Consider the following 26,787-nt stretch of genomic DNA (forward strand, 5'->3'; position numbering starts at 1 on the left):
GGTCAGAATCCATATCCTTTTCTGGAACTTTGTCTTTTTTTTCTGCTTTTCTGCTTGATTTTTGCTGCTTCAGAAACGTATCTAGGGAGGTTGTTTTAGTATTTTTATCTGGCCTGTTCAGCTTTCTAGCTGACATTATGTTTCTCTCACTGTGGTTTTTCCTATATAGCAGAGCAGGAGATCTTATCAGGCGATCTATGGACTTATTTGCGTATAAAACCTTGTAAAAATATTTCCAAGACTGTGGATTATCTACTGTGTCCTTATCCTGCATGATATCGTATGCACTTTACCATTATTTTACTCTTTGCTATGTCTCATGAGGCTTATATCTATGTTCTAGCTTAATAAGCGTGGGTCAGTTATTTTAACTAACAAAAATTCCCGGCCATGGCTTTCTGAGGACTTTTCCAGCTGCCGACAAAGCTAACTTTCTGGTCATATATTATTTATGTCTTTTATTTGGCGCGATTATGTTCTCGCCCGCCTTTTTGACTTTGTCAATTCCCCGGTTATGTGTAACCTCTCCTCCCTTCTGTTTAATTTTTACCTTGCTTTTAAAGACCCGCTCCGGAGTGCAATCGGCCACCGATCTCCTTCCTGGGTGACTCCTGAGAGGTGATGTGTCACACTTTCTCTTTTGCACGCAATGGCACCATGCGGTCCTGGCCTTTATAAAGCGTCTGAAGGTTTGATGCAGCTTTCTCACTTACGGCCGCTCGTTACTGTCAGATCGTCCGACTACTGACTTTCACATCCCTTCACTTAGATTCCCTCATGAGTCTTGTAGCTCTCCACTGTTATGAGAGTGTTTTTGTCACTTTTGTAAGCTTGCCTGCTCCGGAGCTCATAGATTAACACTCCACTTTAGAGCTCAGTCAGACTCCTATTCCACAATCTAAATATTTAAAGGTACAGTAATTTAAAAAAAAATGTTTTTTTCCTTTTTGTAATTTCTGATTATATCATGGAGGATCCTGCTCCTATGAACAGGTGCCGTATTTGTTTGGATGCCCAAGTTGAACCACCCTTGCCATTTTGTTCCTCTTGTATTGAGAGGACTGTTACTCATAAAGATAGACTTTTTGTTTCTGAGCCATCAGTCTCTCAGGTTGATGCTGTTCAGGCTATGCCACAGCATTCTCCATATATGTCCCAAGACTTATTGGTGTTACATGCAATGCACTGCAGTTCCTCTCAATCTCCTGGAGGAGTTTATTTGCAAGCAGAAATTGCTGCCCAGGTATCTTCTGCGCTATCTGCGGCTTTAGCTGCCATTCCCATGTTACAGGGGCAACGCAAGAGGAAAGTTAGAGACTCAGATAGTAAGATTTCTGTTCCGACTTCTGATAATCAGGTTGCTTTTTCTCATGTCTGATGAGGAAGATACATCGGTAGCCTCTGAGGGTGAAATCTCCATCTGATGCTGAAGTTGTATCCTTCCTATTTAAGCTTGAACACCTCTGTGTACTGTTAAAGGAGGTTTTGGTTACTCTTGACAACGCAGATACTCCTACCGTTGCCAACCCTAGGAAATCTAACAAGCTTAATAAATACTTTGATGTTACTTCCTCTGTGGAGGTTTTTCCTGTGCCAAACCGTGCCATGGAGATTATAGCAATGGAATGGGAGAGGCCTGGGATTCCTTTTTCCCCGTCTCCTGTTTTTAAGAAAATGTTTCCGGTTGCTGACTCCATTAAAGGGATACTAAACCCACATTTTTTCTTTCATGATTCAGATAAAGCATGCAATTTTAAGCAACTTTCTAATTTAGTCCTATTATCAATTTTCTTCATTCTCTTGCTATCTTTACTTGAAAAAGCTGTATTGTAAGCTTAAGAGTCGGCCCATTTTTTGTTTAGCATCTGAGTAGCGCTTCCTGATTGGTGGCTAAATGTAGCAAACCAATCAGCAACTCTACCCAGGTGCTGAACCAAAAATGGGCTGGCTCCTTACCTTACATTCCAGTATTTTCAAATAAAGATATCAAGGGAACGAAGAAAAATTGATAATAGGACAAAAATTAGAAGGCGCTTAAAATTGCATGCTCTGTCTGAATCATGAAAGAAAAAAATGTGGGTTTAGTATTCCTTTAAGGAGTCATGGCAAACGGTGCCTAAAGTAGAAAGGGCCATTTCTACTCTGGCTAAGAGAACTACTATTCCTATTGAGGATAGTTGCACTTTTAAGGACCCAGTGGACAAAAAGCTGGAGGCTTTTTTGAAGAAAATCTATGTTCATCAGGGTCTTCAATGGCAACTTGCGGTGTGTATTGCCACTGTGACAAGTGCAGCAGCCTATTGGTTCAACGCCTTGTCTGAGTCTCTCCAGGTAGACTCCTTTTGAGGAAATCCAGGATAGGCTGGCCAATTCCTTTATCACTGACGCTTCCTTGCAGGTCATTAAATTGGGAACCAAAATGTCTGACTTTGCTGTGATGGCTTGCAGAGCATTGTGGCTGAAATTTTGGTCAGCTGATGTTTCATCCAAGTCTAAGCTTCTGTCGATTCCTTACAAGGGTAAGACTTTGTTTGGACCCAGTCTGAAATAAATTATTTCTGTAATTACAGGGGCGAAAGGATCTTTTCTCCCACAAGACAAGAAGAATAGACCGAAAGGACGTCAGAGTTATTTTTGTTCCTTTCGTAACTTCAAAGGAAAGTCTTCCCCCTCCTCTTCCAAGCAGGAACAGTCCAATTCTTCTTGGAAGCCCAGTCAGTCTTGGCACAAGGGGAAGCAATCTAAGAAGCCCGCAGCTGACTCTAAATCAGCATGAAGGGTTTGCCCCCGATCCGGAATCGGATCAAGTGGGGGACAGACTTTCTCAGTTTTCTCAAGCATGGATACGAAATGTCCCGGATCCTTGGGCTGTGGACATAGTATCCCAGGGTTACAAATTAGAATTCAAGACTTTTCCTCCCATGGGGCAGGTTCCACCTCTCATGATTATCTTTAGACCAGATAAAGAGAGAGGCATTCTTGAAATGTGTATGAGACCTTTCCGCCCTGGGAGCGATAGCTCCAGTTCCAGTACAGGAACAGGGCCTAGGTTTCTATTCCAATCTGATCGTAGTTCCCAAGAAAGAGGGAACTTTCCGCCCTATTCTAGACCTGAAGTGTCTGAACGAGTTTCTCAGAGTACTGTCCTTTAAGACAGAAACTATCCGTTCCATTATTCCTCTGGTGCAAGAGGGTCAATTCATGATGACCATAGACCTAAAGGATGCGAACCTTCATGTTCCCATTCACAGGTATCATCACAAATTTCTGGGATTTGCCTTTCTGGACAAACGCTTCCAATTTGTGGCTCTTCCGTTTGGCCTTGCCACAGCTCCCAGAATTTTCTCAAAGGTTCTTGGGGCTCTCTTGGCAGTGATCCGGCCCCAGGGAATTACAGTGTCGTCTTACCTGGACGATCTTTTGGTTCAGGCGCCATCTTTTCACCTTGTGTAACTCCTTTTTTCTTCATTTACCTTTGTTTCGAATGACTGGGGTTTGTGCGTAGGGGAGTGATACTTAACAGCTTGGCTGTGGTGCTCTTTGCCTCCTCCTGCTGGCCAGGAGTGATATTCCCAACAGTATATAATAAAGCCGTGGACTCACCATATCCGGAAATAAATAAATTTATCAGGTAAGCATACATTTTGTTTTTATGCTAATTTCTAAGCCCTTGAAGGCCGCCTCTAATCTCAGTGCATTTTGGCAATTTTTCACAACTTGAGGGCGTTTGTTCATGTATGTCATATAGATAACGTGCTCATGCCCATAGAGTTACCTAGAAGTCAGCTAAAAAGACTGTCAAAAGCACTGAAATAAGGGGGCAGTCTGCAGAGGCTTAGATACAAGATAATCACAAAGGTAAAAAGTATATTAATATAACTGTGTTGGTTATGCAAAACTGGGGAAAGGGTAATAAAGGGATTATCTATCTTTTAAAACAATAAAAACTCTGGTTTGGACTGTCCCTTTAATGTATTAGCGTTTATGTACTGAGATTTTCACAGTTTTTATGCTTTGTAACTCAACAGTACACACTAATTCTGGAAAGAAATGTTTTATTAAATATTTCTCTTGATATTGTTAGTTATCAGCAAGTAAAATGTGTTGCATAGCTTGTTCTTTGCCACTGATAAAAGAGATGCATATTGCATAAAAGAGCCAACCTTCATACACAGTCATTTTTCAAAAGCGTATTTTCTCTTTTATTCTACTGTATGGGAAGGATATATTATTTTTAGTTCCTTTCTCCCTTCTCAGTTAGTCTGTAACCACCATTCAACCAATGATTTTTACTGCTAGATGCCCATTTTCTTCCATAAATGGACATAAAGTGCAAAATGAAAACTCGTTATTGTGTTTAGAGTATTTTTTTATTGCATTATTGCTTGCATACAGCTATGTGTTTAACTCTTTCAAATGTGTTAAACACATAGTTAAAGGGACATGAAACCCAATCTTTTTCTTTCATGATTTAGAAAGAGCATGCGATTTTAAACAACTTTCCAATCTAATTTGCTTAATTCTCTTGATATCCTTTGTTGAAAAGAAATGGGCCCAGTAGCTGCTGATTTGTGGCTTCACATAGATGCCTTATGTGATTGGCTCACCCATGTTCATTGCTATTTCTTAAACAAAGGATATGAAAAGAAAGAAGCAAATTAGATAATAGAAAGTAAATTGGAAGGTTGTTGAAAATTGTTTTCTCTATCTGAATCATGAAAGAAAATTTTTGGGGTTCGTGTCCCTTTAAATTAAGCTCCAGAGCAGCAATGCACTACTGAGAGCTGGCTGAACACTTCTGCTGAGCCAATATTGCTGCTCCTGAGCATATCTAGATATCCTTTTTTTAAAGGGACATTAAACACTAAATAAATGTTAGATAGAATGATGCATTCAAAGAAAAGATTAGTCTGAGAATAACATAGTATTTTTTAAAAGTTTCATTAGCTGTTTAAATATTGACAAAATAAGTGTAAAGTTTTAGTGTCAATAAAACAATGGGAGCTGCCATATTGTAACTTAGGTTACCTTCTCTACTGTGGCCCGTTAGGGACAGTTATAAATGTCACTAGAGTGTGCAACCAATGGCTGTGTGGAATATAACAGTGTTCTGCACTTCCATTTCTAACAGGAACTGAAAAGCTCACAATATCAGATATATCAGATATATAATATATACAGTATATATATATTGTATCTCACAAAAGTGAGTACACCCTCACATTTTTGTAAATATTTTATTATATCTTTTCATGTGACAACACTGAAGAAATTACACTTTGCTACAATGTAAAGTAGTGAGAGTACAGCTTGTATAACAGTTTAAATTTGCTGTCCCCTCAAAATAACTCAACACACAGCCATTAATGTCTAAACCTTTGGCAACAAACGTGAGTACACGCCTAAGTGGAAATGTCCAAATTGGGCAAAAAGTGTCAATATTTTATGTGGCTACCATTATTTTCCAGCACTGCCTTAAAGGGACAGTCAACATCAGATTTTTTGTAGTTTAAAAAGATAATCCCTTTATTACCCATTCCCCAGTTTTGCATAACCAACACTGTTATAGAAATACACTTTTTACCTCTGTGATTACCTTGTATCTAAGCCTCTGCAAACTGCCCCCTTATTTCAGTTCTTTTGACAGACTTGCATTTTAGCCAATCAGTGCTCACTACAGGGTACCTTCACGTGCATGAGCTCAATGTTATCTATAGGAAACACATGAACTAATGCCCTCTAGTGGTCAAAATGCATCCAGATTAGAGGCAGTCTTCAAGGTCTAAGAAATTAGCATATGAACCTCCTAGGTTTAGCTTTCAACTAAGAATACCAAGAGAACAAAGCAAAATTGGTGATAAAAGTAAATTGAAAAGTTGTTTAAAATTACATTCCCTATTTAAATCATGAAAGCTTTTTTTGGACTTGACTGTCCCTTTAACCCTCTTGGGCATGGAGTTCACCAGAGCTTCACAGGTTGCCACTGGAGTCCTCCTACCTTCTCCCCTACCTTCTTCCCCTACCTTCCATTTAAGGATGTCCCACAGATGATCAAAAGGGTTTAGGTCTGGAGACATGCTTGGCCAGTCCATCACCTTTACCCTCAGCTTCTTTAGCAAGGCAGTGGTCGTCTTGGAGGTGTGTTTGGTGTCGTTGGATCCTTCAATGCACTGTAGCTCCCCAGTGCCGGCAGCACTAATGCAGGCCCAGACCATGACACTCCCACCACCATGCTTGAATGTAGGCAAGACACACTTGTCTTTGTACTCCTCACCTTGTTGCCGCCATACACACTTGACACCATCTGAACCAAAGTTTATCTTGGTCTCATCAGACCACAGGACATGGTTCCAGTAATCCATGTCCTTAGTCTGCTTCTTTTCAGCAAACTGTTTTTAGGCTTTCTTGTGCATCATCTTTAGAAGAGGCTTCCTTCTGGGACCACAGCCATGCAGAACAATTTGATGCAGTGTGCAGCGTATAGTCTGAGCACTGACAGGCTGACCCCTTACCCCTTCAACCTCTGCAGCAATGCTGGCAGCACTCATATGTATATTTCCCAAAGACAACCTCTGGAGCACTCAACTTCTTTGGTCGATCATGGCGAGGCCTGTTCTGAGTGGAACCTGTCCTGTGAAACCGCTGTATGGTCTTGCCAACTGTACTGCAGCTCAGTTTCAGGGTCTTGGCAATCTTCTTATAGCCTAGGCCATCTTTATGTAGAGCAACAATTATTTTTTTTAGATCCTCAGAGTTCTTTGCCATGAGGTACCATGTTGAACTTCCAGTGACCAGTATGAGAGAGTGTGAGAGCGATAACACCAAATTTAACACACCTGCTCCCCATTCACACCTGAGACCTTGTAACACTAACAAGTCACATGACACCGGGGAGGGAAAATGGCTAATTTTGCCCAATTTGGACATATTCACTTAGGGGTGTACTCACTTTTGTTGCCAACGGTTCAGACATTATTGGCTGTGTGTTGAGGTATTTTGAGGGGACAGCAAATTTACACTGTTATACAGACTGTACACTCACTACTTTACATTGTAGCAAAGTGTAATTACTTAAGATATAATAAAATATTTACAAAAATGTGAGGGGTGTACTGTGTGTAAATACTGTGTGTGTATGTATGTGTATATATATATATATATATATATGTATATGTGTGTATGTGTGTGTGTATGTATATATATATATATATCTATCTATCTATCTATCTATCTATATATATTGGAACACAGGAGAAGAGCATTCTCACTTTGTAGATAAACCGCCAGGTTGCTAGTGCAGGATAAATAGAAGTAACAAAAACTTGCACTCCATGGTCTTTTTTAAAACACACTTTTCTTTTAAAAGATATGACGAGTCCACGGATTTCATCCTTACTTATGGGATTACGCCTCCTGTTCAGCATCAAGTGGCAAAGAGCACCACAGCAGAGCTCTATATATATAGCTCCTCCCTTCCCTCCCCCTCCAGTCATTCTCTTTGCCTGTGTCAGTGATAGGAAGAGGTAAAGTGAGGTGTTAGTTTAGATTCTTCAATCAAGAAGTTTTTTTATTTTAAAATGGTGCCAGTGAGTACTATTTTTCTCAGGGAGAAATCGTCAGTCTATAACTTCCCAAGAGGAGTGGAGACATTTTATTTTTCTGCCCTGATGTTGATGATTTTAGCAAACGTTATCTAAAATCCATACTGGTTCCCACAGTGCAGCTGAAGGTAGTGTAAAGAAAAATCTTCAGTGTGGAGAACGGTGTCATGCTGCAAGCAGCATTGAGGTATGTTCAGTCTTTTTTGTTTTGTCTTTTGTTTCTGGGGAGACTTGATACATCAGAACAGGCTGACAATATTCCCTAGCTGGGGAGGTGTAATCAGTATGCACTATAGGAGAAATGGTGTAACTGGAATTCCCTGTTATTTTACTTATTTAATAGTGTGCTGGTATGTCAAAAATTTTTAATATATGTTTTGACTTCAGAGTACAATATATCAAGCATAAAACGACTATTATTGCTATTTCTAGTCTGTTTAACATGTCTGAACTTGAGGAAACTACTTGTTCTATGTGTCTCAATGCCATTGTGGAACCCCCTCTTACTTTTTGTCCCTCATGTACTGAAAGGGCCTTACAATGTAAAGAGCGAATTTTCTTTAAGGAAAATATGTCTAAGGATGCTTCTCAGTCTGATGAGAATCAGGGTATGCCACTACTTTCTCCCCAAGCGTCACAACCTTTAACACCCACCCAAGCGACGCCGGGTTCTTCAACTGCATCTACTTTATTTACTCTGCAGGATATGGCTGCAGTTATGTCATCTACCCTTACAGAGGTTTTATCTAAGTTGCCAATGTTACAGGGCAAACGCAGCAGGACAGAAGTCAATTTGAATACTGCGACCTCTGATGCTTTGTTGGCTATTTCCGATGTACCCTCACAAATATCTGAATTGGGGGTCAGGGAACTTGTGTCTGAGGGGGAACATTCTGATTCGGGAAATGTGTTATCTCAGACGGACTCGGACGTCATGTCCTTTAGATTTAAGCTTGAACACCTCCGCCTGTTGCTTCGGGAGGATTTAGCGACACTGGATGACTGTGACTCTATTGTGGTACCACCAGAGAAATTGTGTAAGATGGACAAATACTTAGAGGTGCCTGCTTACTCTGATGTTTTTCCGGTTTCTAAGAGAATCTCTGAAATTATTACACAGGAATGGGAAAGACCGGGTATCCCGTTCTCACCTTCTCCTAATTTTAAGAAAATGTATCCCATATCTGACACTGTTCGGGACTCTTGGCAAACAGTCCCTAAGGTGGAGGGACCTATATCTACCCTGGCTAAGCGTACAACTATTCCTATTGAGGACAGTTGTGCTTTCAAAGACCCTATGGATAAGAAACTGGAGGGTCTTCTAAAAAAGTTATTTATTCATCAGGGTTTCCTTTTACAACCGACAGCCTGCATTGTACCAGTTACCACTGCGGCGGCTTTCTGGTTTGACGCCTTAGAAGGGTCTCTTAAGACTGAGACTCCTTTAGAGGAAATTCTAGATAGAATTAAGGTTCTTAAGCTGGTTAATTATTTTATTACGGACGCCGCCTTTCAGATTGCCAAGTTGGCTGCTAAGAATGCTGGATTTGCCATTTTAGCGCGTAGAGCGTTATGGTTAAAGTCTTGGTCTGCTGATGTGTCATCTAAGTCAAAGCTTTTGGCTATTCCTTTGAAAGGGAAAACCCTATTTGGGCCTGACTTGAAAGAAATCATTTCTGACATTACGGGAGGTAATGGTCATCTCCTACCGCAGGATAAAGCAGCTAAACTGAGGGGTAAACAAAATAATTTTCGTTCCTTTCGGAACTTCAAAGGGGTCCCCGATTCTTCTTCAGCTAAAGAGGAAGGGAATTTTGCGCAAGCCAAGGCCGTCTGGAGACCCAACCAGGCTTGGAGCAAAGGTAAACAACCCAAGAAGCCCACTGCTGCTCCCAAGACAGCATGAAGGGGCGGCCCCCGATCCGGGACCGGATCTAGTAGGGGGCAGACTTTCTCTCTTTGCCCAGGCTTGGGTAAGAGATGTTCAGGACCCCTGGACACTAGAAATCGTGTCCCGAGGGTATCAACTGGAATTCAAAAATTCTCTCTCAAGGGGGAGGTTTCTTCTTTCACGATTGTCTGTAGACCAGATAAAAAGATAGGCGTTCTTACGTTGTGTAAAAGACCTCTCTACTATGGGAGTAATTCGTCCCGTTCCAATACTGGAACAGGGGCAGGGGTTTTACTCCAATCTTTTTGTGGTTCCCAAAAAAGAGGGAACGTTCCGAACCATTTTAGATCTAAAGAGTCTAAACAAGTTTCTCAGAGTCCCATCCTTCAAGATGGAGACTATTCAAACAATTCTACCATTGATCCAGGAGGGTCAATATATGACTACTGTGGACTTGAAGGATGCATACCTTCATATTCCTATCCACAAGGATCATCATCAGTTCCTAAGGTTTGCCTTCCTGGACAAACATTTTCAGTTCATGGCTCTTCCCTTCGGGTTGGCCACAGCACCCAGGATCTTCAGGAAGGTTCTAGGGTCCCTTCTGGTGGTTCTCAGGCCGCGGGGTATTGCAGTGGCGCCTTATCTAGATGATATTCTGATCCAGGCGTCGTCTTACCATCTGACAAAGTCTCATACAGACATGGTTCTGTACTTTTTGAGGACTTACGGGTGGAAGGTGAATCTAGAAAAGAGTTCATTAATTCCACAGACCAGGGTTCCCTTCCTGGGAACTCTAATAGATTCCATATCCATGAAAATTTTCTTTACAGAGGTCAATAAATTAAAGATTCTGAATACATGCCGAGCCCTTCAGTCCAATCCTCGGCCATCAGTGGCTCAGTGCATGGAGGTAATTGGACTGATGGTGGCGGCAATGGACATCATTCCGTTTGCTCGTTTTCGTCTCAGACCCCTACACCTGAACATGCTCAGGCAGTGGAATGGAGATTATGCAAATTTGTCTCCTCAGATAGATCTGGATCAGGAGACAAGAGACTCTTTTCTTTGGTGGTTGTTGTGCTTCCGCAGACCCTCATGGGTGTTAGTGACAACGGACGCCAGCCTACTCGACTCGGTCAGAGTCTCTTCTTCCAATCAATATTCTGGAATTGAGAGCAATATTCAATGCGCTTCAGGCTTGGCCTCAGTTGGCTTCGGCCAAATTCATCCGTTTTCAGTCGGACAACATCACGACTGTGGCTTACATCAATCATCAGGGAGGAACAAGAAGTTCCTTAGCGATGACAGAAGTATCCAAGATATTTCGGTGGGCGGAGGCTCACTCTTGTTATCTGTCAGCAATCTACATCCCAGGAGTGGACAACTGGGAAGCAGACTTTTTAAGCAGACAGACGTTTCATCCGGGGGAGTGGGAACTCCATCCGGAGGTCGTTGCCACCCTGATTCTCAGATGGGGAAGACCGGTATTGGATCTGATGGCGTCTCGTCAGAATGCCAAGCTCCCAAGATATGGATCCAGGTCAAGGGATCTTCAGGCCAAACTGAAAGATGCCTTGGCAGTGCCTTGGTCTTTCAACCTAGCTTATGTGTTTCCACCGTTTGCTCTCCTTCCCCGGGTGATTGCTCGGATCAAACAGGAGAGGGCTTCAGTAATTCTAATCGCGCCTGCGTGGCCTCGCGGGACTTGGTATGCCGATCTAGTGGACATGTCCTCTCTGCCGCCGTGGAAGCTTCCATTGAGGCAGGACCTTCTCATTCAGGGACCTTTCCAACACCCAAATCTAGTTTCTCTGCAACTGACTGCTTGGAGATTGAACGCTTGATTTTTTTATCTAAGCGGGGGTTCTCTGATTCGGTCATTGTTACTTTGATCCAGGCACGTAAGCCTGTTACTAGAAAGATCTACCATATGATATGGCGTAAATATCTTTATTGGTGCGAATTCAAGGGCTACTCATGCAGTAGAGTTAGGATTCCCAGGATTCTGTCTTTTCTCCAAGAAGTATTGGAGAAAGGGTTATCAGCAAGTTCCTTAAAGGGACAAATCTCTGCTTTGTCAATTTTACTACACAAACGTTTGGCAGATGTTCCAGACGTTCAGTCTTTTTGTCAGGTTCTAACCAGAATCAAGCCTGTGTTTAGACCAATAGCTCCACCCTGGAGTTTGAATTAAGTTCTTAATGTTCTTCAAGGGGTTCCGTTTGAACCCATGCATTCCATAGATATTAAGTTGTTATCTTGGAAGGTTTTATTTTTGGTTGCTATTTCTTCTGCTCGTAGAGTTTCTGAGCTTTCAGCGTTACAATGTGACTCACCTTATCTTATCTTCCATTCTGATAAGGTGGTTTTACGTACCAAACCTGGTTTCCTTCCTAAGGTTGTTTCAAATAAGAATATTAATCAGGAAATTGTTGTTCCTTCATTATGTCCTTATCCTTCTTCTAAGAAGGAGCGTCTGTTGCATAACTTGGACGTGGTCCGTGCCCTGAAGTTTTACTTGCAGGCGACTAAGTAATTTCGTCAATCATCTTCATTATTTGTTGTTTTTTCTGGAAAGCGTAATGGCCAGAAAGCTATGGCTACCTCTTTCTTTTTGGCTGAAGAGTATCATCTGTCTGGCATATGAGACTGCTGGACAGCAGCCTCCTGAAAGAATTACGGCTCATTCTACTAGGGATGTGGCTTCCTCATGGGCATTTAAAAACGATGCTTCTTTTGAACAGATTTGCAAGGCTGCAACTTGGTCGTCTCTTCACACTTATTCCAAATTTTACAAATTTGATGCTTTTGCTTCTTCTGAGGCTGGTTTTGGGAGAAAGGTTCTTCAAGCAGTGGTGCCTTCCGTTTAGGTTCCTGTCTTGTCCCTCCCTTTCATCCGTGCCCTATAGCTTTGGTATTGTATCCCATAAGTAAGGATGAAATCTGTGGACTCATCATATCTTGTAAAAGAAAAGGAAATTTATGCTTACCTGATAAATTTATTTCTTTTACGATATGACGAGTCCACGGCCCACCCTGTCATTTCTAAGACAGGTATTTTTTTTTCTTAAACTTCAGTCACCTCTGCACCTTTGGCTTTTCCTTTCTCTTCCTAACTTTGGTCGAATGACTGGAGGGGGAGGGAAGGGAGGAGATATATATACAGCTCTGCTGTGGTGCTCTTTGCCACTTCCTGCTGAACAGGAGGCGTAATCCCATAAGTAAGGATGAAATCCGTGGACTCGTCCTATCGTAAAAGTAATAAATTTATCAGGTAAGCATAAATTTCCTTTTTACTTGAAAACATGGTGACGTTTTGGGGACAAAATATCCCCTTCCTCATTTTTATCCCCTTCCTCATTTATTACTATCTCAAAGTGTTTAATGTCCCTTTAACAAAGGATACCAAGAGAAACAAAACAAATGTTATAATGGAAGTAAATTGAAAAAAGTCTCTTAAATTTGAATGCTCTGTCTGAACCATGAAAGTTTAATTTTGATTTTTATGTCCCTTTTAGTAGTGCTATTAGCATGGTATCTTTAGCATTCATTAGCATTAACATTCATTTTAAATCCAAGATGAGGCTTTTAATTGAATGTATGTTTTTTTATTACATATTTGTATTTTTTGTTTCTATAAATTTACAGACAACTTTGCAAATCGCGGTACTACCGGAATGTGTGTACGATTTGTTCCTTCTCACCTTTCCAACAAATCCTGCAGAGTAACCTCCTTGTGCTATAGTGAGGATGGCCAAGAGGTTCTTGTGAGCTACTCATCAGATTATATTTATTTGTTTAATCCCAGAGATGACCAAGCAAAAGCACTTAAACTTGCTTCAGCTGATAAGAGAAGGGAAGAGGTAAGTGTGTGTGCAGACTGCAACGTTGTGTGAGTGCGAATACACATCTATCTATCTATCTATCTATCTATCTTTGTATCTATCTATCTTTGTATATATCATCTATATCTATCTATCTATCTTTGCATCTATAATCTATAGCTATCTATTATCTATAGCTATTTATATATCTATATTTGTATCTATCTATCTATCTATCTATCTATCTATCTATCTTTGTATCTGTCATCTATAGCTATCTATTATCTATAGCTATCTATATCTATCTTTGTATCTATTATCTATCTATCATCTATCTATCTATCATTTTTGTATCTACCATATCTATCTATCATCTATATCTATCTTTCATTAACTTAGGGTTTACTCACTACAAACATATCACATTAAATCCAGAATTGGAGCCCAGATTTAAAAATATGTCATGGTTGCAGAAGTGGTGTGCCCTATATTCTAGCCGTAAATTTGATAGAAGTCAGTCAGAAGATACCATTCCAAGTTACTAAACTGAATGTGAATCTTGCTACACTATAGGGCTGCACAATTAATCGCATGATGCGATTAATCGCGATTTTAAATCACTGCGATTTCAAATCGTGGGAGTATGTGATTTTTTTTGATAAAAAAAAAAATCCTCATATGTGGCTGTACCTCATTGATTTGTATGTGATTTATTGCAAACCAGCTCCTTCTAGTGGTTGCTTTTAGCACACATTTGTAAAATGGCTGTTTAACTTTCTACAAACGTGTTCTGTTTGTGATCTCAGTAGCAGCCGATCAATCTATGTCTAAAAGCAGAGCAAATGCTGGAAAATGAAGAGGAGGGAAAGCCAATTACTTATATTTCCCCCTAGCCGTCTGCAGTCTAAAACTTAGGGTATGTAATCATTATGGAACCTCCCACACAATCTCCTGCTCTCTGAGAAATGGTTAAAATACATAGCAGATGCAGTTTACCTCACGGCTGCCAAATAGGCTAAAACTGCAGTTCCCTCTGCAAACTAGCTGCTGGGTTAACTGCATCTACAATGTATTTGATATCCGCAAGGCATAGCATTTCTGAAAGGAGCAGCACCCACCCCTACTGCTATTAGCCTGTATTGGATTCCTGGACAGGAGCAGGGCTCATTATCAGTCAATATAAATTGTTGAAAAACATTTTTCGTCATTCTCTTGGTATCTTTATTTGAAAAGCAAGAATGTAAGTTTAGATGCTGGACCATTTTTGGTGAACAACCTGGGTTGTTCTTGCTGATTGGTGGATAAATTCACCCACCAATAAACAAGTGTTGTCCTGGGTACTGAACCAAAAATTGTCTGGGTCTTTAGCTTAGATGCCTTCTTTCTCCTACATTGGTGTATCCGGTCCACGGCTTCATCCTTACTTGTGGGATATTCTCAATCCCTACAGGAAGTGGCAAAGAGAGCACAAAGCAAAGCTGTCCATATAGCTCCCCTCAGGCTCCTCCCCCCCAGTCATTCTCTTTGCCGCTCTAACTAGTAGCATCTCCCCGGGGGTGGTAAAGAGTATGTGGTGTTAGTTGTAGTTTTTTATTTCTTCTATCAAGAGTTTGTTATTTTAAAATAGTGCCGGCTTGTACTATTTACTCTGCAGCAGAAAGTGAAGATTTCTGCTAAGAGGACTTTGATTTTAGCACCAGTAACTAAAATCCATTGCTGTTCCCACGCAGGACTGTTGAAACCAGATAACATCAGTTGGGGGGAACAGTTTGCAGGCTTAACTGCTTCAGGTATGATCAGTCATTTTTCTAACAAGACCCAGTAATGCTAGAAGACTGTCAGAAATTTCCTCTGGGATAGGTAAGCCATTGTTATTAGATTCAGCAATAAAAGGATGGCTTATTTTAAGGGCTTATGCTGGTTGACACTGTTGTGGGCTAATCGATTGCTTTTTAGCAAGTTTTCAACTTAAATAGGTGTTTTTTTATCAACTTAAAACACTTTTGGGGATTAATTTGCGCCTGGCACTTAGTTGGACACCTAATCTAGTCAGAAAGGCCCCTCCACTCTGGTATGCAGAGGAAGGAAGCCTCAATTGCGCACTTGTTTTGACTAGCCAGTTCATGCAGCTTCACGTGGGGAGTCCGGAGGCATCAGAAAGGGCTCCAGGGAGGCTTATATTCCTACCAAAATAACCCTAAGGAAGGTAAAAGCCACAGGGCAAGCTGTGGCATAGTACTGTAGTGTGTTAACCGGTTAACTGCTGTTATTAGCTCCGGTTTGGGCATTAAGGGGTTAATTGGTCTGAAAATTTGTGTGCAACCTTTTCAAAGCATTATGACACTGTGGTGAAAATTTCATAAAAGTCGGATGTGTTTTTGATGTTCTTTTCATGTTTCAGTAATAAAGTGTGCACTTTTATTATTTAAAGAGACAGTAACGTTTTTGTCAAAAATAAATTTTATTGCATTGAAGTTACTTTTAAGTCTGTTAAACATGTCTGAACCTTCAGATAGCCTATGTTCTGTATGTTCAAAGGCCAAGGTGGTTCCCCCATTAAATTTATGTGTGAAATGTGCTATAGCGTCCAAACAGCTTAAGGACCGTACAATTACACTTAAAGATATAGCCCAAGATGATTCTTTAGCTGAAGGGTGTGAAGATAGCTCGCTATCCTCCCCTTCTGTGTCAACAGCAGCTATGCCCGCGCAAGCGATGCCCAGTACATCTAACGCACCAATTGCGATTACTATGCAACAGTTAGCGGCAGTATTGGATAATTCTCTCTCAGCATTTTTATCCAAACTGCCTGCTTTTCCTAGGAAGCGTAATTGCTCAGTTTTAAACACAGAGGATGAGCAAGCAGACGCAGAGGATACGTTATCTGTAGTTCCCTCACACCAATCTGACTTAGCGGTGAGGGAAGGCCTGTCTGAGGGAGAAATTTCTGACACAGGAAAGGTTTCTCAGCAGGCAGAGCCTGATACTATAGCATTTAAATTTAAGCTAGAACACCTCCGCGCCCTACTTAAGGAGGTCCTAGCTACACTTGATGATTGTGATCCTTTGGTGATCCCAGAAAAATTATGTAAAATGGACAAATTCTTAGAGGTCTCAGTACACACTGATGCGTTTCCAATACCCAAGAGGGTGGCGGATATCGTTAATAAGGAGTGGGAGAAGCCAGGAGTACCTTTTGTTCCCCCTCCTATATTTAAGAAAATGTTCCCAATTGTTGATCCCAGAAGGGACGCGTGGCAGACGGTCCCTAAGGTAGAGGGGGCAGTTTAAACGCTAGCTAAGCGCACGACTATACCAATAGAAGACAGTTGCGCTTTCAAAGATCCTATGGATAAAAAATTAGAAGGTTTACTTAAGAAAATCTTTGTTCAACAGGGTTTTCTTCTTCAACCAATTTCTTGCATTATTCCTGTAACCACTGCAGCGGCTTTTTGGTTTGAGGAACTAGAAAATTCGCTCCAAAAGGAGACTTCTTATGATGAAGTCATGGACAGAATTCTGGTTTTGCAATTGTGGCGCGCAGAGCGCTTTGGTTAAAGTCTTGGTCGGCGGATGTGTCGTCCAAAACAAAATTACTTAATATTCCTTCAAGGGTAAGACCCTATTTGGGCCAGAGTTGAAGGAAATTATTTCAGATATCACTGGGGGAAAGAGCCATGCCCTTCCACAGGATAGACCTTTCAAGGCTAAAAATAAGTCTAATTTTCGTTCCTTTCGCAATTTCAGGAACGGACCGACTTCCACCTCTACAGCCACTAGGCAAGAGGGTAAATGCATCCCAGCCCAAACCAGCATGGAAGCCTTTGCAAGGCTGGAACAAGGGCAAACAGGCCAAGAAGCCTGCTGCTGCTACCAAGACAGCATGAAGGGGTAGCCCCCGATCCGGGACCGGCTCTAGTAGGGGGCAGACTTTCTATCTTTGCTCAGGCTTGGGCAAGAGATGTTCCGGACCCCTGGGCACTAGAAATTGTTTCTCAGGGGTATCTTCTAGAATTCAAGGACCTTCCTCCAAGGGGAAGGTTCCACATGTCTCGCTTATCTTTAGACCAGATAAAGAGACAGGCATTCTTACGTTGCATAGAAGACCTATTAAAGATGGGAGTGATACACCCAGTTCCAACAGCGGAACAAGGACTGGGTTTTTACTCAAACCTGTTTGTAGTTCCCAAAAAAGAAGGAACTTTCAGGCCAATTCTGGACTTAAAAATTCTAAACAAATTCCTCAGAGTTCCATCATTCAAAATGGAAACCATTCGGACAATTTTACCAACGATCCAGGAGGGTCAATACATGACTACCGTGGACTTAAAGGATGCGTACCTGCATATTCCTATCCACAAAGATCACCATCAGTTCCTGAGGTTCGCCTTTCTGGACAAACATTACCAGTTCGTGGCTCTTCCGTTCGGATTAGCCACTGCTCCCAGAATTTTCACAAAGGTGCTAGGGTCCCTTCTAGCGGTGCTAAGGCCGAGGGGCATTGCAGTAGCACCTTACCTAGACGACATTCTAATACAAGCGTCGTCCCTTCCCAAAGCAAGGGCTCATACAGACATTGTTCTAGCCTTTCTCAGATCTCACGGATGGAAGGTGAACATAGAAAAAAGTTCCCTGTCCCGTCCACAAGGGTTCCCTTTCTGGGAACAATAATAGACTCCTTAGAAATGAAGATCTTTCTGACAGAGGTCAGGAAGTTAAAGCTTCTGAACGCTTGTCGAGTTCTTCAATACATTCCTCAGCCCTCCATAGCTCAGTGCATGGAGGTAATAGGACTAATGGTTGTGGCAATGGACGTGGTTCCTTTTGCTCGAATTCATTTAAGACTATTGCAACTGTGCATGCTCAAACAGTGGAATGGGGATTATGCAGACTTGTCTCCCCAGATTCAAATGGACCAGAAAACCAGAGACTCACTCCTCTGGTGGCTGTCTCTAGATCACCTGTCTCAGGGAATGAGTTTCCGCAGACCGGAGTGGATCATCGTCACGACCGACGCCAGTCTTTTGGGCTGGGGCGCGGTCTGGGAGTCCCTGAAGGCTCAGGGTCTATGGTCTCGGGAAGAATCTCTTCTCCCGATAAACATATTGGATTTGAGAGCGATATTCAATGCGCTCCAGGCATGGCCTCCACTAGCGAAGGCCAGATTCATCAGATTTCAGTCGGACAACATGACGACTGTAGTGTACATCAATCATCAGGGGGGAACGAAGAGTTCCCTGGCGATGAGAGAGGTATCCAAGATCATCAAATGGGCAGAGGATGGCACCTGCCATCTATCAGCAATTCACATCCCAGGAGTGGACAACTGGGAAGCGGATAATCTGAGTCGTCAGACTTTCCATCCGGGGGAGTGGGAACTTCACCCGGAGGTTTTTGCCCAGTTAACTCAACTATGGGGCATTCCTGATCTGGATCTGATGGCGTCACGTCAGAACTCAAAAGTTCCATGTTACGGGTCCAGGGATCCCAAGGCGACACTGGTAGATGCGTTAGCAGCGCCTTGGTCGTTCAATCTAGCTTATGTCTTTCCACCGTTTCCTCTTCTCCCACGGCTAGTAGCCAGGATCAAACAGGAGAAGGCTTCGGTAATTCTGGCCACGCAGGACCTGGTATGCAGACCTGGTGAATATGTCATTGGTTCCACCATGGAAGCTACCTTTGAGGCAGGACCTTCTAATTCAAGGTCCATTCGTACATCCAAACCTAGTCTCTCTGCAACTGACTGCTTGGAGATTGAATGCTTGATTCTAGCTAAGCGTGGGTTTTCGGATTCAGTTATAGATACCCTGATTCAGGCTAGAAAGCCTGTCACTAGGAAAATTTACCATAAGATATGGCGGAAATATCTTTGTTGGTGCGAATCCAAGGGTTACTCATGGAGTAAGATTAGGATTCCAAGGATTTTAGCTTTTCTCCAAGAAGGATTGGAGAAAGGTTTGTCAGCTAGTTCCTTAAAAGGACAGATATCAGCTCTGTCTGTTTTGTTACACAAACGTCTGGCAGCAATGCCAGATGTTCAGGGGTTTGTGCAGGCTTTAGTCAGAATCAAGCCTGTCTACAGACCTGTGGCTCCTCCATGTAGTCTAAATCTAGTTCTTTCAGTTCTTCAGGGGGTTCCATTTGAACCTCTACATTCCATAGATATTAAGTTACTATCTTGGAAAGTTTTGTTTTTGGTTGCTATCTCTTCCGCTAGAAGAGTTTCTGAATTGTCTGCTTTGCAGTGTAATTCACCCTATCTGGTGTTTCATACAGATAAGGTCGTTTTACGTACCAAACCTAGTTTTCTTCCAAAAGTGGTTTCCAATAAGAATATTAACCAGGAAATAGTTGTTCCTTCTCTGTGTCCTAACCCAGCTTCTAACAAGGAACGTCTGTTACACAATCTCGATGTGGTTCGTGCTTTGAAGTTTTACCTAAAAGCAACTAAAGATTTCAGACACACATCGTCCTTGTTTGTCGTCTATTCTGGTAAGAGGAGAGGTCAAAAGGCGACTGCGACCTCTCTGTCTTTCTGGCTGAAAAGCATCAACCGGTTGGCTTATGAGACTGCTGGAAGGCAGCCTCCTGAACGAATTACAGCTCACTCTACTAGAGCTGTGGCTTCCACTTGGGCTTTCAAGAATGAGGCTTCTGTTGAACAGATCTGTAAGGCAGCGACTTGGTCTTCACTGCATACATTTGCCAAATTTTACAAATTCGATACTTTTGCTTCTTCGGAGGCTATTTTTGGGAGAAAGGTTTTGCAAGCAGTGGTGCCTTCCGTTTAGGTTACCTGACTTGTTCCCTCCCTTCATCCGTGTCCTAAAGCTTTGGTATTGGTTCCCACAAGTAAGGATGAAGCCGTGGACCGAATACACCAATGTAGGAGAAAACAGAATTTATGTTTACCTGATAAATTTCTTTCTCCTACGGTGTATCCGGTCCACGGCCCACCCTGGCATTTTAGTCAGGTTTAATTTTTTTTTTAAATACTTTATTTATTCATTCCAGTGCAACTTACAGTGACAAATCAACCATAAACATTGACCAAAAGAAACCATTAGTTACATGAACTTTCCACAATACAGTATATCCATAATTCTCATCACTTCGGTCACACTGGTTTTTTTTCTCTTTATTCCCTCCTTTCTCCTTAACCTCTATGACTTGCCCTCACTTCAATCCTGACCCTAATATGTGGGGTGAGCTGTGTAGCTCACTGAACTCCTTCCTCTCCTATCCCCTCCCCTTGCTGAATTAATGTTTTTGTGCTTAAAACTTCATACTGTTAAAACTTTATTCATTTTACCTTCCCCTCTCTCCTGTCCCTTAGTCTATGTTCCTTAATTGTCTTCTCAGAATATTGCAAGCCGTCTCTCCTCCAGGCACCGCCCCCAGAACTCTCTCATCTCCCTCCTCCAAGGGTTATCCTTAGCATCTCTTAGCTGAATTAATACTATGTGAAAATGTTCCATTGTCCTCTTAATTGTGCATTTAATATGTATTCCGTATCTTTGAAGGGATAAATGACCTGTTTCTGGTGATGGATATCTAGTGTGTTAATGAGTGGTTCCCATTTGGTCATGAACTTCTTTGTTATCCTTGTGATGTCTCCCTGAGTGTCTATTTGCTCACATATCATCTGTTTCCTCAATCCTTCCTTGAGTTGGTCTACGTGAGGTGGTGTCTGTGCCAGCCATTGTTTGAGAATCAGTTTCCTAGCGTGTAAGATTACATTGTGTATGTAGTTACTATGATTTTGGATCTTGTCTTGTGTATGTAGGAGTATCACCATTTCAGGTGTCAAGCTGACCTTTTCCCCGGTACTCATCTCCAGCCATCTTTGTGTCATCCCCCAAAATCTTGCCAATCGTGGGCATTGACACATCATGTGTAAAATGTTTGGGTTGGCATTCGAACACTTTGGGCATAGGCCTGATGTGTCTTGTTTCCACTTGTGAAATAGCTTTGGTGTGATGTATGCGTTATGGAGCACTTTAATACGGGATTCCCTTATTTCGTTTGACAGTGTGGCCTCTCTCACCTTTGCGAAACTTTGCTCAATACAAGTATCAGTGAGTTCCTTCCCCATTAGTGTGGTCCAAGTGTTCTGTAGGTGGGTCAAATTTGCGTTGTTTGCTTTTTTTTGAACAACATTATATGTGTGAGAAATGGACGTCAGCCCCCCCTGTGTTAGTGTCAGCAGTTTGTAGACGTCGCAATCATTGTCTGGCATCTTTCCAGATCTCAACAGATTCTGCACATAGTGTCTCGCTTGGAGATAGGCAAAGTGATGGTTATTGGGTAGACAATACTCTCTTTGTAATTCTCCAAACGGTCTGATTGTCACTCCGTCCGCAGAAAGGATGTATTTAAGAGATGTCACCACCTGATCTCCCCATAGTTTGAATGGTTTCGTGGTGAACCCAGCTGGGAAGTCTGGGTTACCCCCCAGCGGCAAGAATACTGTGTGGTGCGGTGAGACCCCAAGGGATCCGCACACCCTCCTCCATGCCCCTATCGGACCACTGAACAGTGGCTCCTTTCCCAGTATGGCGTCTACTTGCGCTTGAGTCATATGCGGTAGCATTTTGAGAGACCATGGTTTAATATATTCTGCCTCTAACTTGCTATTAGTGAAACTTCCCCCAACTGTCAGCCAATCCATAACATATTTAGTCACTGCCGCCCAGTTATAGTGTTCTATGTTTGGTAGCCCCAAGCCCCCCACCTCCGGTCTGCATGTCATCTTTTGATAATTAATTCTATGTTTTTTCCCCTTCCAGACAAAATGTAATATTCCTTTATTCAATGTCTTGAGATCTTGTTTGTGCAATATTTCTGGGAGCATCTGTAGGGTATAGAGCAACTTGGGGAATAGGATCATTTTAATCAGCCCTACCCTTCCTGGCATGGAGATTGGCAGTGTATGCCAGGTCTCTAGCATTCGTTTCAGGTTCTTCAATAATGGCTTGTGATTTAATCCATACCATTGGTTTGGATCTCTGGACAGTGTGATACCCAAATATTTAAAGGTGTGAGTAATTACTTTAAAATTATCTTCTAGGGGTGTGTCCGGAAGCCTGTTTAATAGCCAGAGCAATTCCGATTTATCTTTGTTTATCTTATAGCCAGAGATCTCTCCGAATTCAGTAATAATTTTGGTTATGGTGGGGATGCTTCGCCTAGGGTCTCTGATATATAGCACCATGTCATCGGCAAATAATGATAGATGGTTAGCCTCCCCTCCTATCTCTAGTCCCGCCACCTCCCCTCTCAACTTAATGGCCAAGGGCTCCAGTGCTAGATAGAAAAAAAGCGGGGACAAGGGGCATCCCTGCCTCGTGACTCTCTTAAGGGTAAATGTTTTGGAGGGTGTCCCGTTAACAAGGATGGCCGCTTGAGGGTTACTGTAAATGGTTTTAATGGCTGTCATGAAGGGTCCTTGTATCCCAAATCTCCCCATAGTGGAAAATAGGTGATCCCACAGTATCTTGTCAAATGCCTTCTCGGCGTCTATTAGTATCAAGCAGGCCTCTTCCTCACCAGAAATTTTTTTGTCTCTACCCTTTTTCCAATAATGTGTAAGCATTAGCTGCAATTTCCTCATAAATTTATTTCTCTTGTTAAGTGTATCCAGTCCACGGATCATCCATTACTTGTGGGATATTCTCCTTCCCAACAGGAAGTTGCAAGAGGATCACCCACAGCAGAGCTGCTATATAGCTCCTCCCCTCACTGCCATATCCAGTCATTCTCTTGCAACTCTCAGCTAAGATGGAGGTCGTAAGAGGACTGTGGTGTTTTATACTTAGTTTATTTCTTCAATCAAAAGTTTGTTATTTTTAAATGGTACCGGAGTGTACGGTTTATCTCAGGCAGTATTTAGAAGAAGAATCTGCCTGCGTTTTCTGTGATCTTAGCAGAAGTAACTACGATCCTTTGCTGTTCTCACATATTCTGAGGAGTGAGGTAACTTCAGAGGGGGAATAGCGTGCAGGTTTTCCTGTAATAAGGTATGTGCAGTTAAATATTTTTCTCGGGATGGAATTTGCTAGAAAATGCTGCTGATACCGAAGTAATGTAAGTAAAGCCTTAAATGCAGTGATAGCGACTGGTATCAGGCTTATTAATAGAGATACATACTCTTATAAAAGTGTATTTTAAAACGTTTGCTGGCATGTTTAATCGTTTTTTACATATGTTTGGTGATAAAACTTATTGGGGCCTAGTTTTTTCCACATGGCTGGCTTGAATTTTGCCTAGAAACAGTTCCCTGAGGCTTCCCACTGTTGTAATATGAGTGGGAGGGGCCTATTTTGGCGTTTTTTTGCACAGCAAAAATTACAGACACAGACATCCAGCTTCTTCCTGCATGATCCAGGACTTCTCTGAAGGGCTCAAAATGCTTCAAAAGTCGTATTGAGGGAGGTAAAAAGCCACAGTAGAGCTGTGGCAGTTGTGACTGTTTAAAAAACGTTTTTGTCATTTGTTATTCCGTTTTTGGAATTAAGGGGTTAATCATCCATTTGCAAGTGGGTGCAATGCTCTGCTAACTTATTACATACACTGTAAAAATTTAGTTAGTGTAACTGCATTTTTTCACTGTTATTTCAAAATTTGGGAAAATGACCACAGCACTTTTCCATTTTCTGTCCGTTTGGGACCAAGGCTATTTTTAAATTTTTGCGGTGTTTGTGTTTAGCTGTAATTTTCCTCTTACTCATTTACTGTACCCACACATATTATATACCGTTTTTCTCGCCATTAAATGGACTTTCTAAAGATACCATTATTTTCATCATATCTTATAATTTACTATAAAAAAAAAAAAAAAATATGAGGAAAAATTGAAAAAAAATACACTTTTTCTAACTTTGACCCCCAAAATCTGTTACACATCTACAACCACCAAAAAACACCCATGCTAAATAGTTTCTAAATTTTGTCCTGAGTTTAGAAATACCCAATGTTTACATGTTCTTTGCTTTTTTTGCAAGTTATAGGGCCATAAATACAAATAGCACTTTGCTATTTCCAAACCATTTTTTTTTTCAAAATTAGCGCTAGTTACATTAGAACACTAATATCTTTCAGGAATCTCTGAATATCCATTGACATATATATATATTTTTTTAGTAGACATCCCAAAGTATTGATCTAGGCCCATTTTGGTATATTTCATGCCACCATTTCACCGCCAAATGCGATCAAATAAAAAAAATTGTTGACTTTTTCACAGATTTTTTCACAAACTTTAGGTTTCTCACTGAAATTATTTACAAACTGCTTGTGCAATTATGGCAAAAATGGTTGTAAATTGTTCTCTGGGATCCCCTTTGTTCAGAAATAGCAGACTTATATGGCTTTGGTGTTGCTTTTTGGTAATTAGAATGCCACTAAATGCCACTGCGCACCACACGTGTATTATGCCCAGCAGTGAAGGGGTTAATTAGGGAGCATGTAGGGAGCTTTTTGGGGTAATTTTAGCTTTAGTGTAGTGTAGTAGACAACCCCAAGTATTGATCTAGGCCCATTTTGGTATATTTCATGCCACCATTTCACCGCCAAATGCGATCAAATTAAAAAAAAACGTAACATTTTTCACAATTTTAGGTTTCTCACTGAAATCATTTACAAACAGCTTGTGCAGTTATGGCACAAATGGTTGTAAATGCTTCTCTGGGATCCCCTTTGTTCAGAAATATCAGACATACATGGCTTTGGCATTGTTTTTTGGTATTTAGAAGGCCGCTAAATGCCGCTGCGCATCACACGTGTATTATGGCTAGCAGTGAAGGGGTTAATTAGGTAGCTTGTAGGGAGCTTGCAGGGTTAATATCACATTTAGTGTAGAGCTCAGCCTCCCACCTGAAACATCAGACCCCCTGATCCCTCCCAAACAGCTCTCTTCCCTCCCCCACCCCACAATTGTCCCCGCCATCTTAAGTACTGGCAGAAAGTCTGCCAGTACTAAAATAAAAGCTATATTTCTCCAACATAGGTGTGTCCGGTCCACGGCATCATCCTTACTTGTGGGATATTCTCTTCCCCAACAGGAAATGGCAAAGAGCCCAGCAAAGCTGGTCACATGATCCCTCCTAGGCTCCGCCTTCCCCAGTCATTCTCTTTGCCGTTGTACAGGCAACATCTCCACGGAGATGGCTTAGAGTTTTTTGGTGTTTAAATGTAGTTTTTATTCTTCAATCAAGAGTTTGTTATTTTAAAATAGTGCTGGTATGTACTATTTACTCTGAAACAGAAAAGAGATGAAGATTTCTGTTTGTAAGAGGAAAATGATTTTAGCAACTGTTACTAAAATCGATGGCTGTTTCCACACAGGACTGTTGAGAGGAATTAACTTCAGTTGGGGGAAACAGTGAGCAGACTTTTGCTGCTTGAGGTATGACACATTTCTAACAAGACTTGGTAATGCTGGAAGCTGTCATTTTCCCTATGGGATCCGGTAAGCCATTTTTATTAAATAAGAATAAAGGGCTTCACAAGGGCTTTAAAGACTGGTAGACATTTTTTTTGGGCTAAAACGATTGATTTATAAGCATTTTTAATAGTTTATAGCTTTGAGGAGTTATTTTATTCTTGGGAATTATGCTGAATAACCGGCAGGCACTGTATTGGACACCTTTTTCTCTGGGGGCCTTCTCTAATCATAGGCAGAGCCTCATTTTCGCGCCACTAATGCGCAGTTGTTTTTGGGAAGCAAGGCATGCAGATGCATGTGTGAGGAGCTCAGATACATAGAAAAAGCTTACTGAAGGCGTCATTTGGTATCGTATTCCCCTCTGGGCTTGGTTGGGTCTCAGCAAAGCAGATACCAGGGACTGTATAGGGGTTAAATTTAAAAACGGCTCAGGTTCCGTTATTTTAAGAGTTAAAGCTTTCAAATTTGGTGTGCAATACTTTTAAGGCTTTAAGACACTGTGGTGAAATTGAACAATTCCTTCATACTTTTTCACATATTCAGTAATAAAGTGTGTTCAGTTTAAAATTTAAACTGACAGTAACGGTTTTATTTTAAAACGTTTTTTGTACTTTGTTATCAAGTTTATGCCTGTTTAACATGTCTGAACTATCAGATAGGCTATGTTCTGTATGTGAGGAAGCCAAGGTTCCTTCTCATTTGAATAGATGTGATGTATGTGACAAAAAATTTAGAGAAAATGATGCCCAAGATGATTCCTCAAGTGAGGGGAGTAAGCATGGTACTGCATCATCCCCTCCTTTGTCTACGCCAGTCTTGCCCACACAGGAGGCCCCTAGTACATCTAGTGTGCCAATACTCCTTACTATGCAACAATTAACGGCTGTAATGGATAATTCTATCAAAAACATTTTAGCCAAAATGCCCACTTATCAGCGAAAGCGCGACTGCTCTGTTTTAGAAAATACTGAAGAGCATGAGGACGCTGATGATAATGGTTCTGACATGCCCCTACACCAGTCT

General features: G+C 41.5%; 1 protein-coding gene across 5 annotated transcripts in view; it reads left to right on the forward strand.

Annotated features, from left to right (window-relative positions):
• DCAF6 (DDB1 and CUL4 associated factor 6) overlaps positions 1–26,787 on the forward strand; it is an 863,174-nt gene that overhangs the window by 220,589 nt on the left and 615,798 nt on the right. For all 5 annotated transcript variants that reach the window (XM_053706826.1, XM_053706828.1, XM_053706829.1 and 2 more), the window contains exon 7: positions 13,144–13,358. In XM_053706826.1, coding sequence (XP_053562801.1) covers positions 13,144–13,358 — 215 coding nt within the window. The remainder of the gene's footprint in view (positions 1–13,143; positions 13,359–26,787) is intronic.

The sequence above is a fragment of the Bombina bombina genome, chromosome 3, assembly GCF_027579735.1.
Source record: "Bombina bombina isolate aBomBom1 chromosome 3, aBomBom1.pri, whole genome shotgun sequence".
In the NCBI taxonomy this organism is placed as follows: Eukaryota; Metazoa; Chordata; class Amphibia; order Anura; family Bombinatoridae; genus Bombina; species Bombina bombina.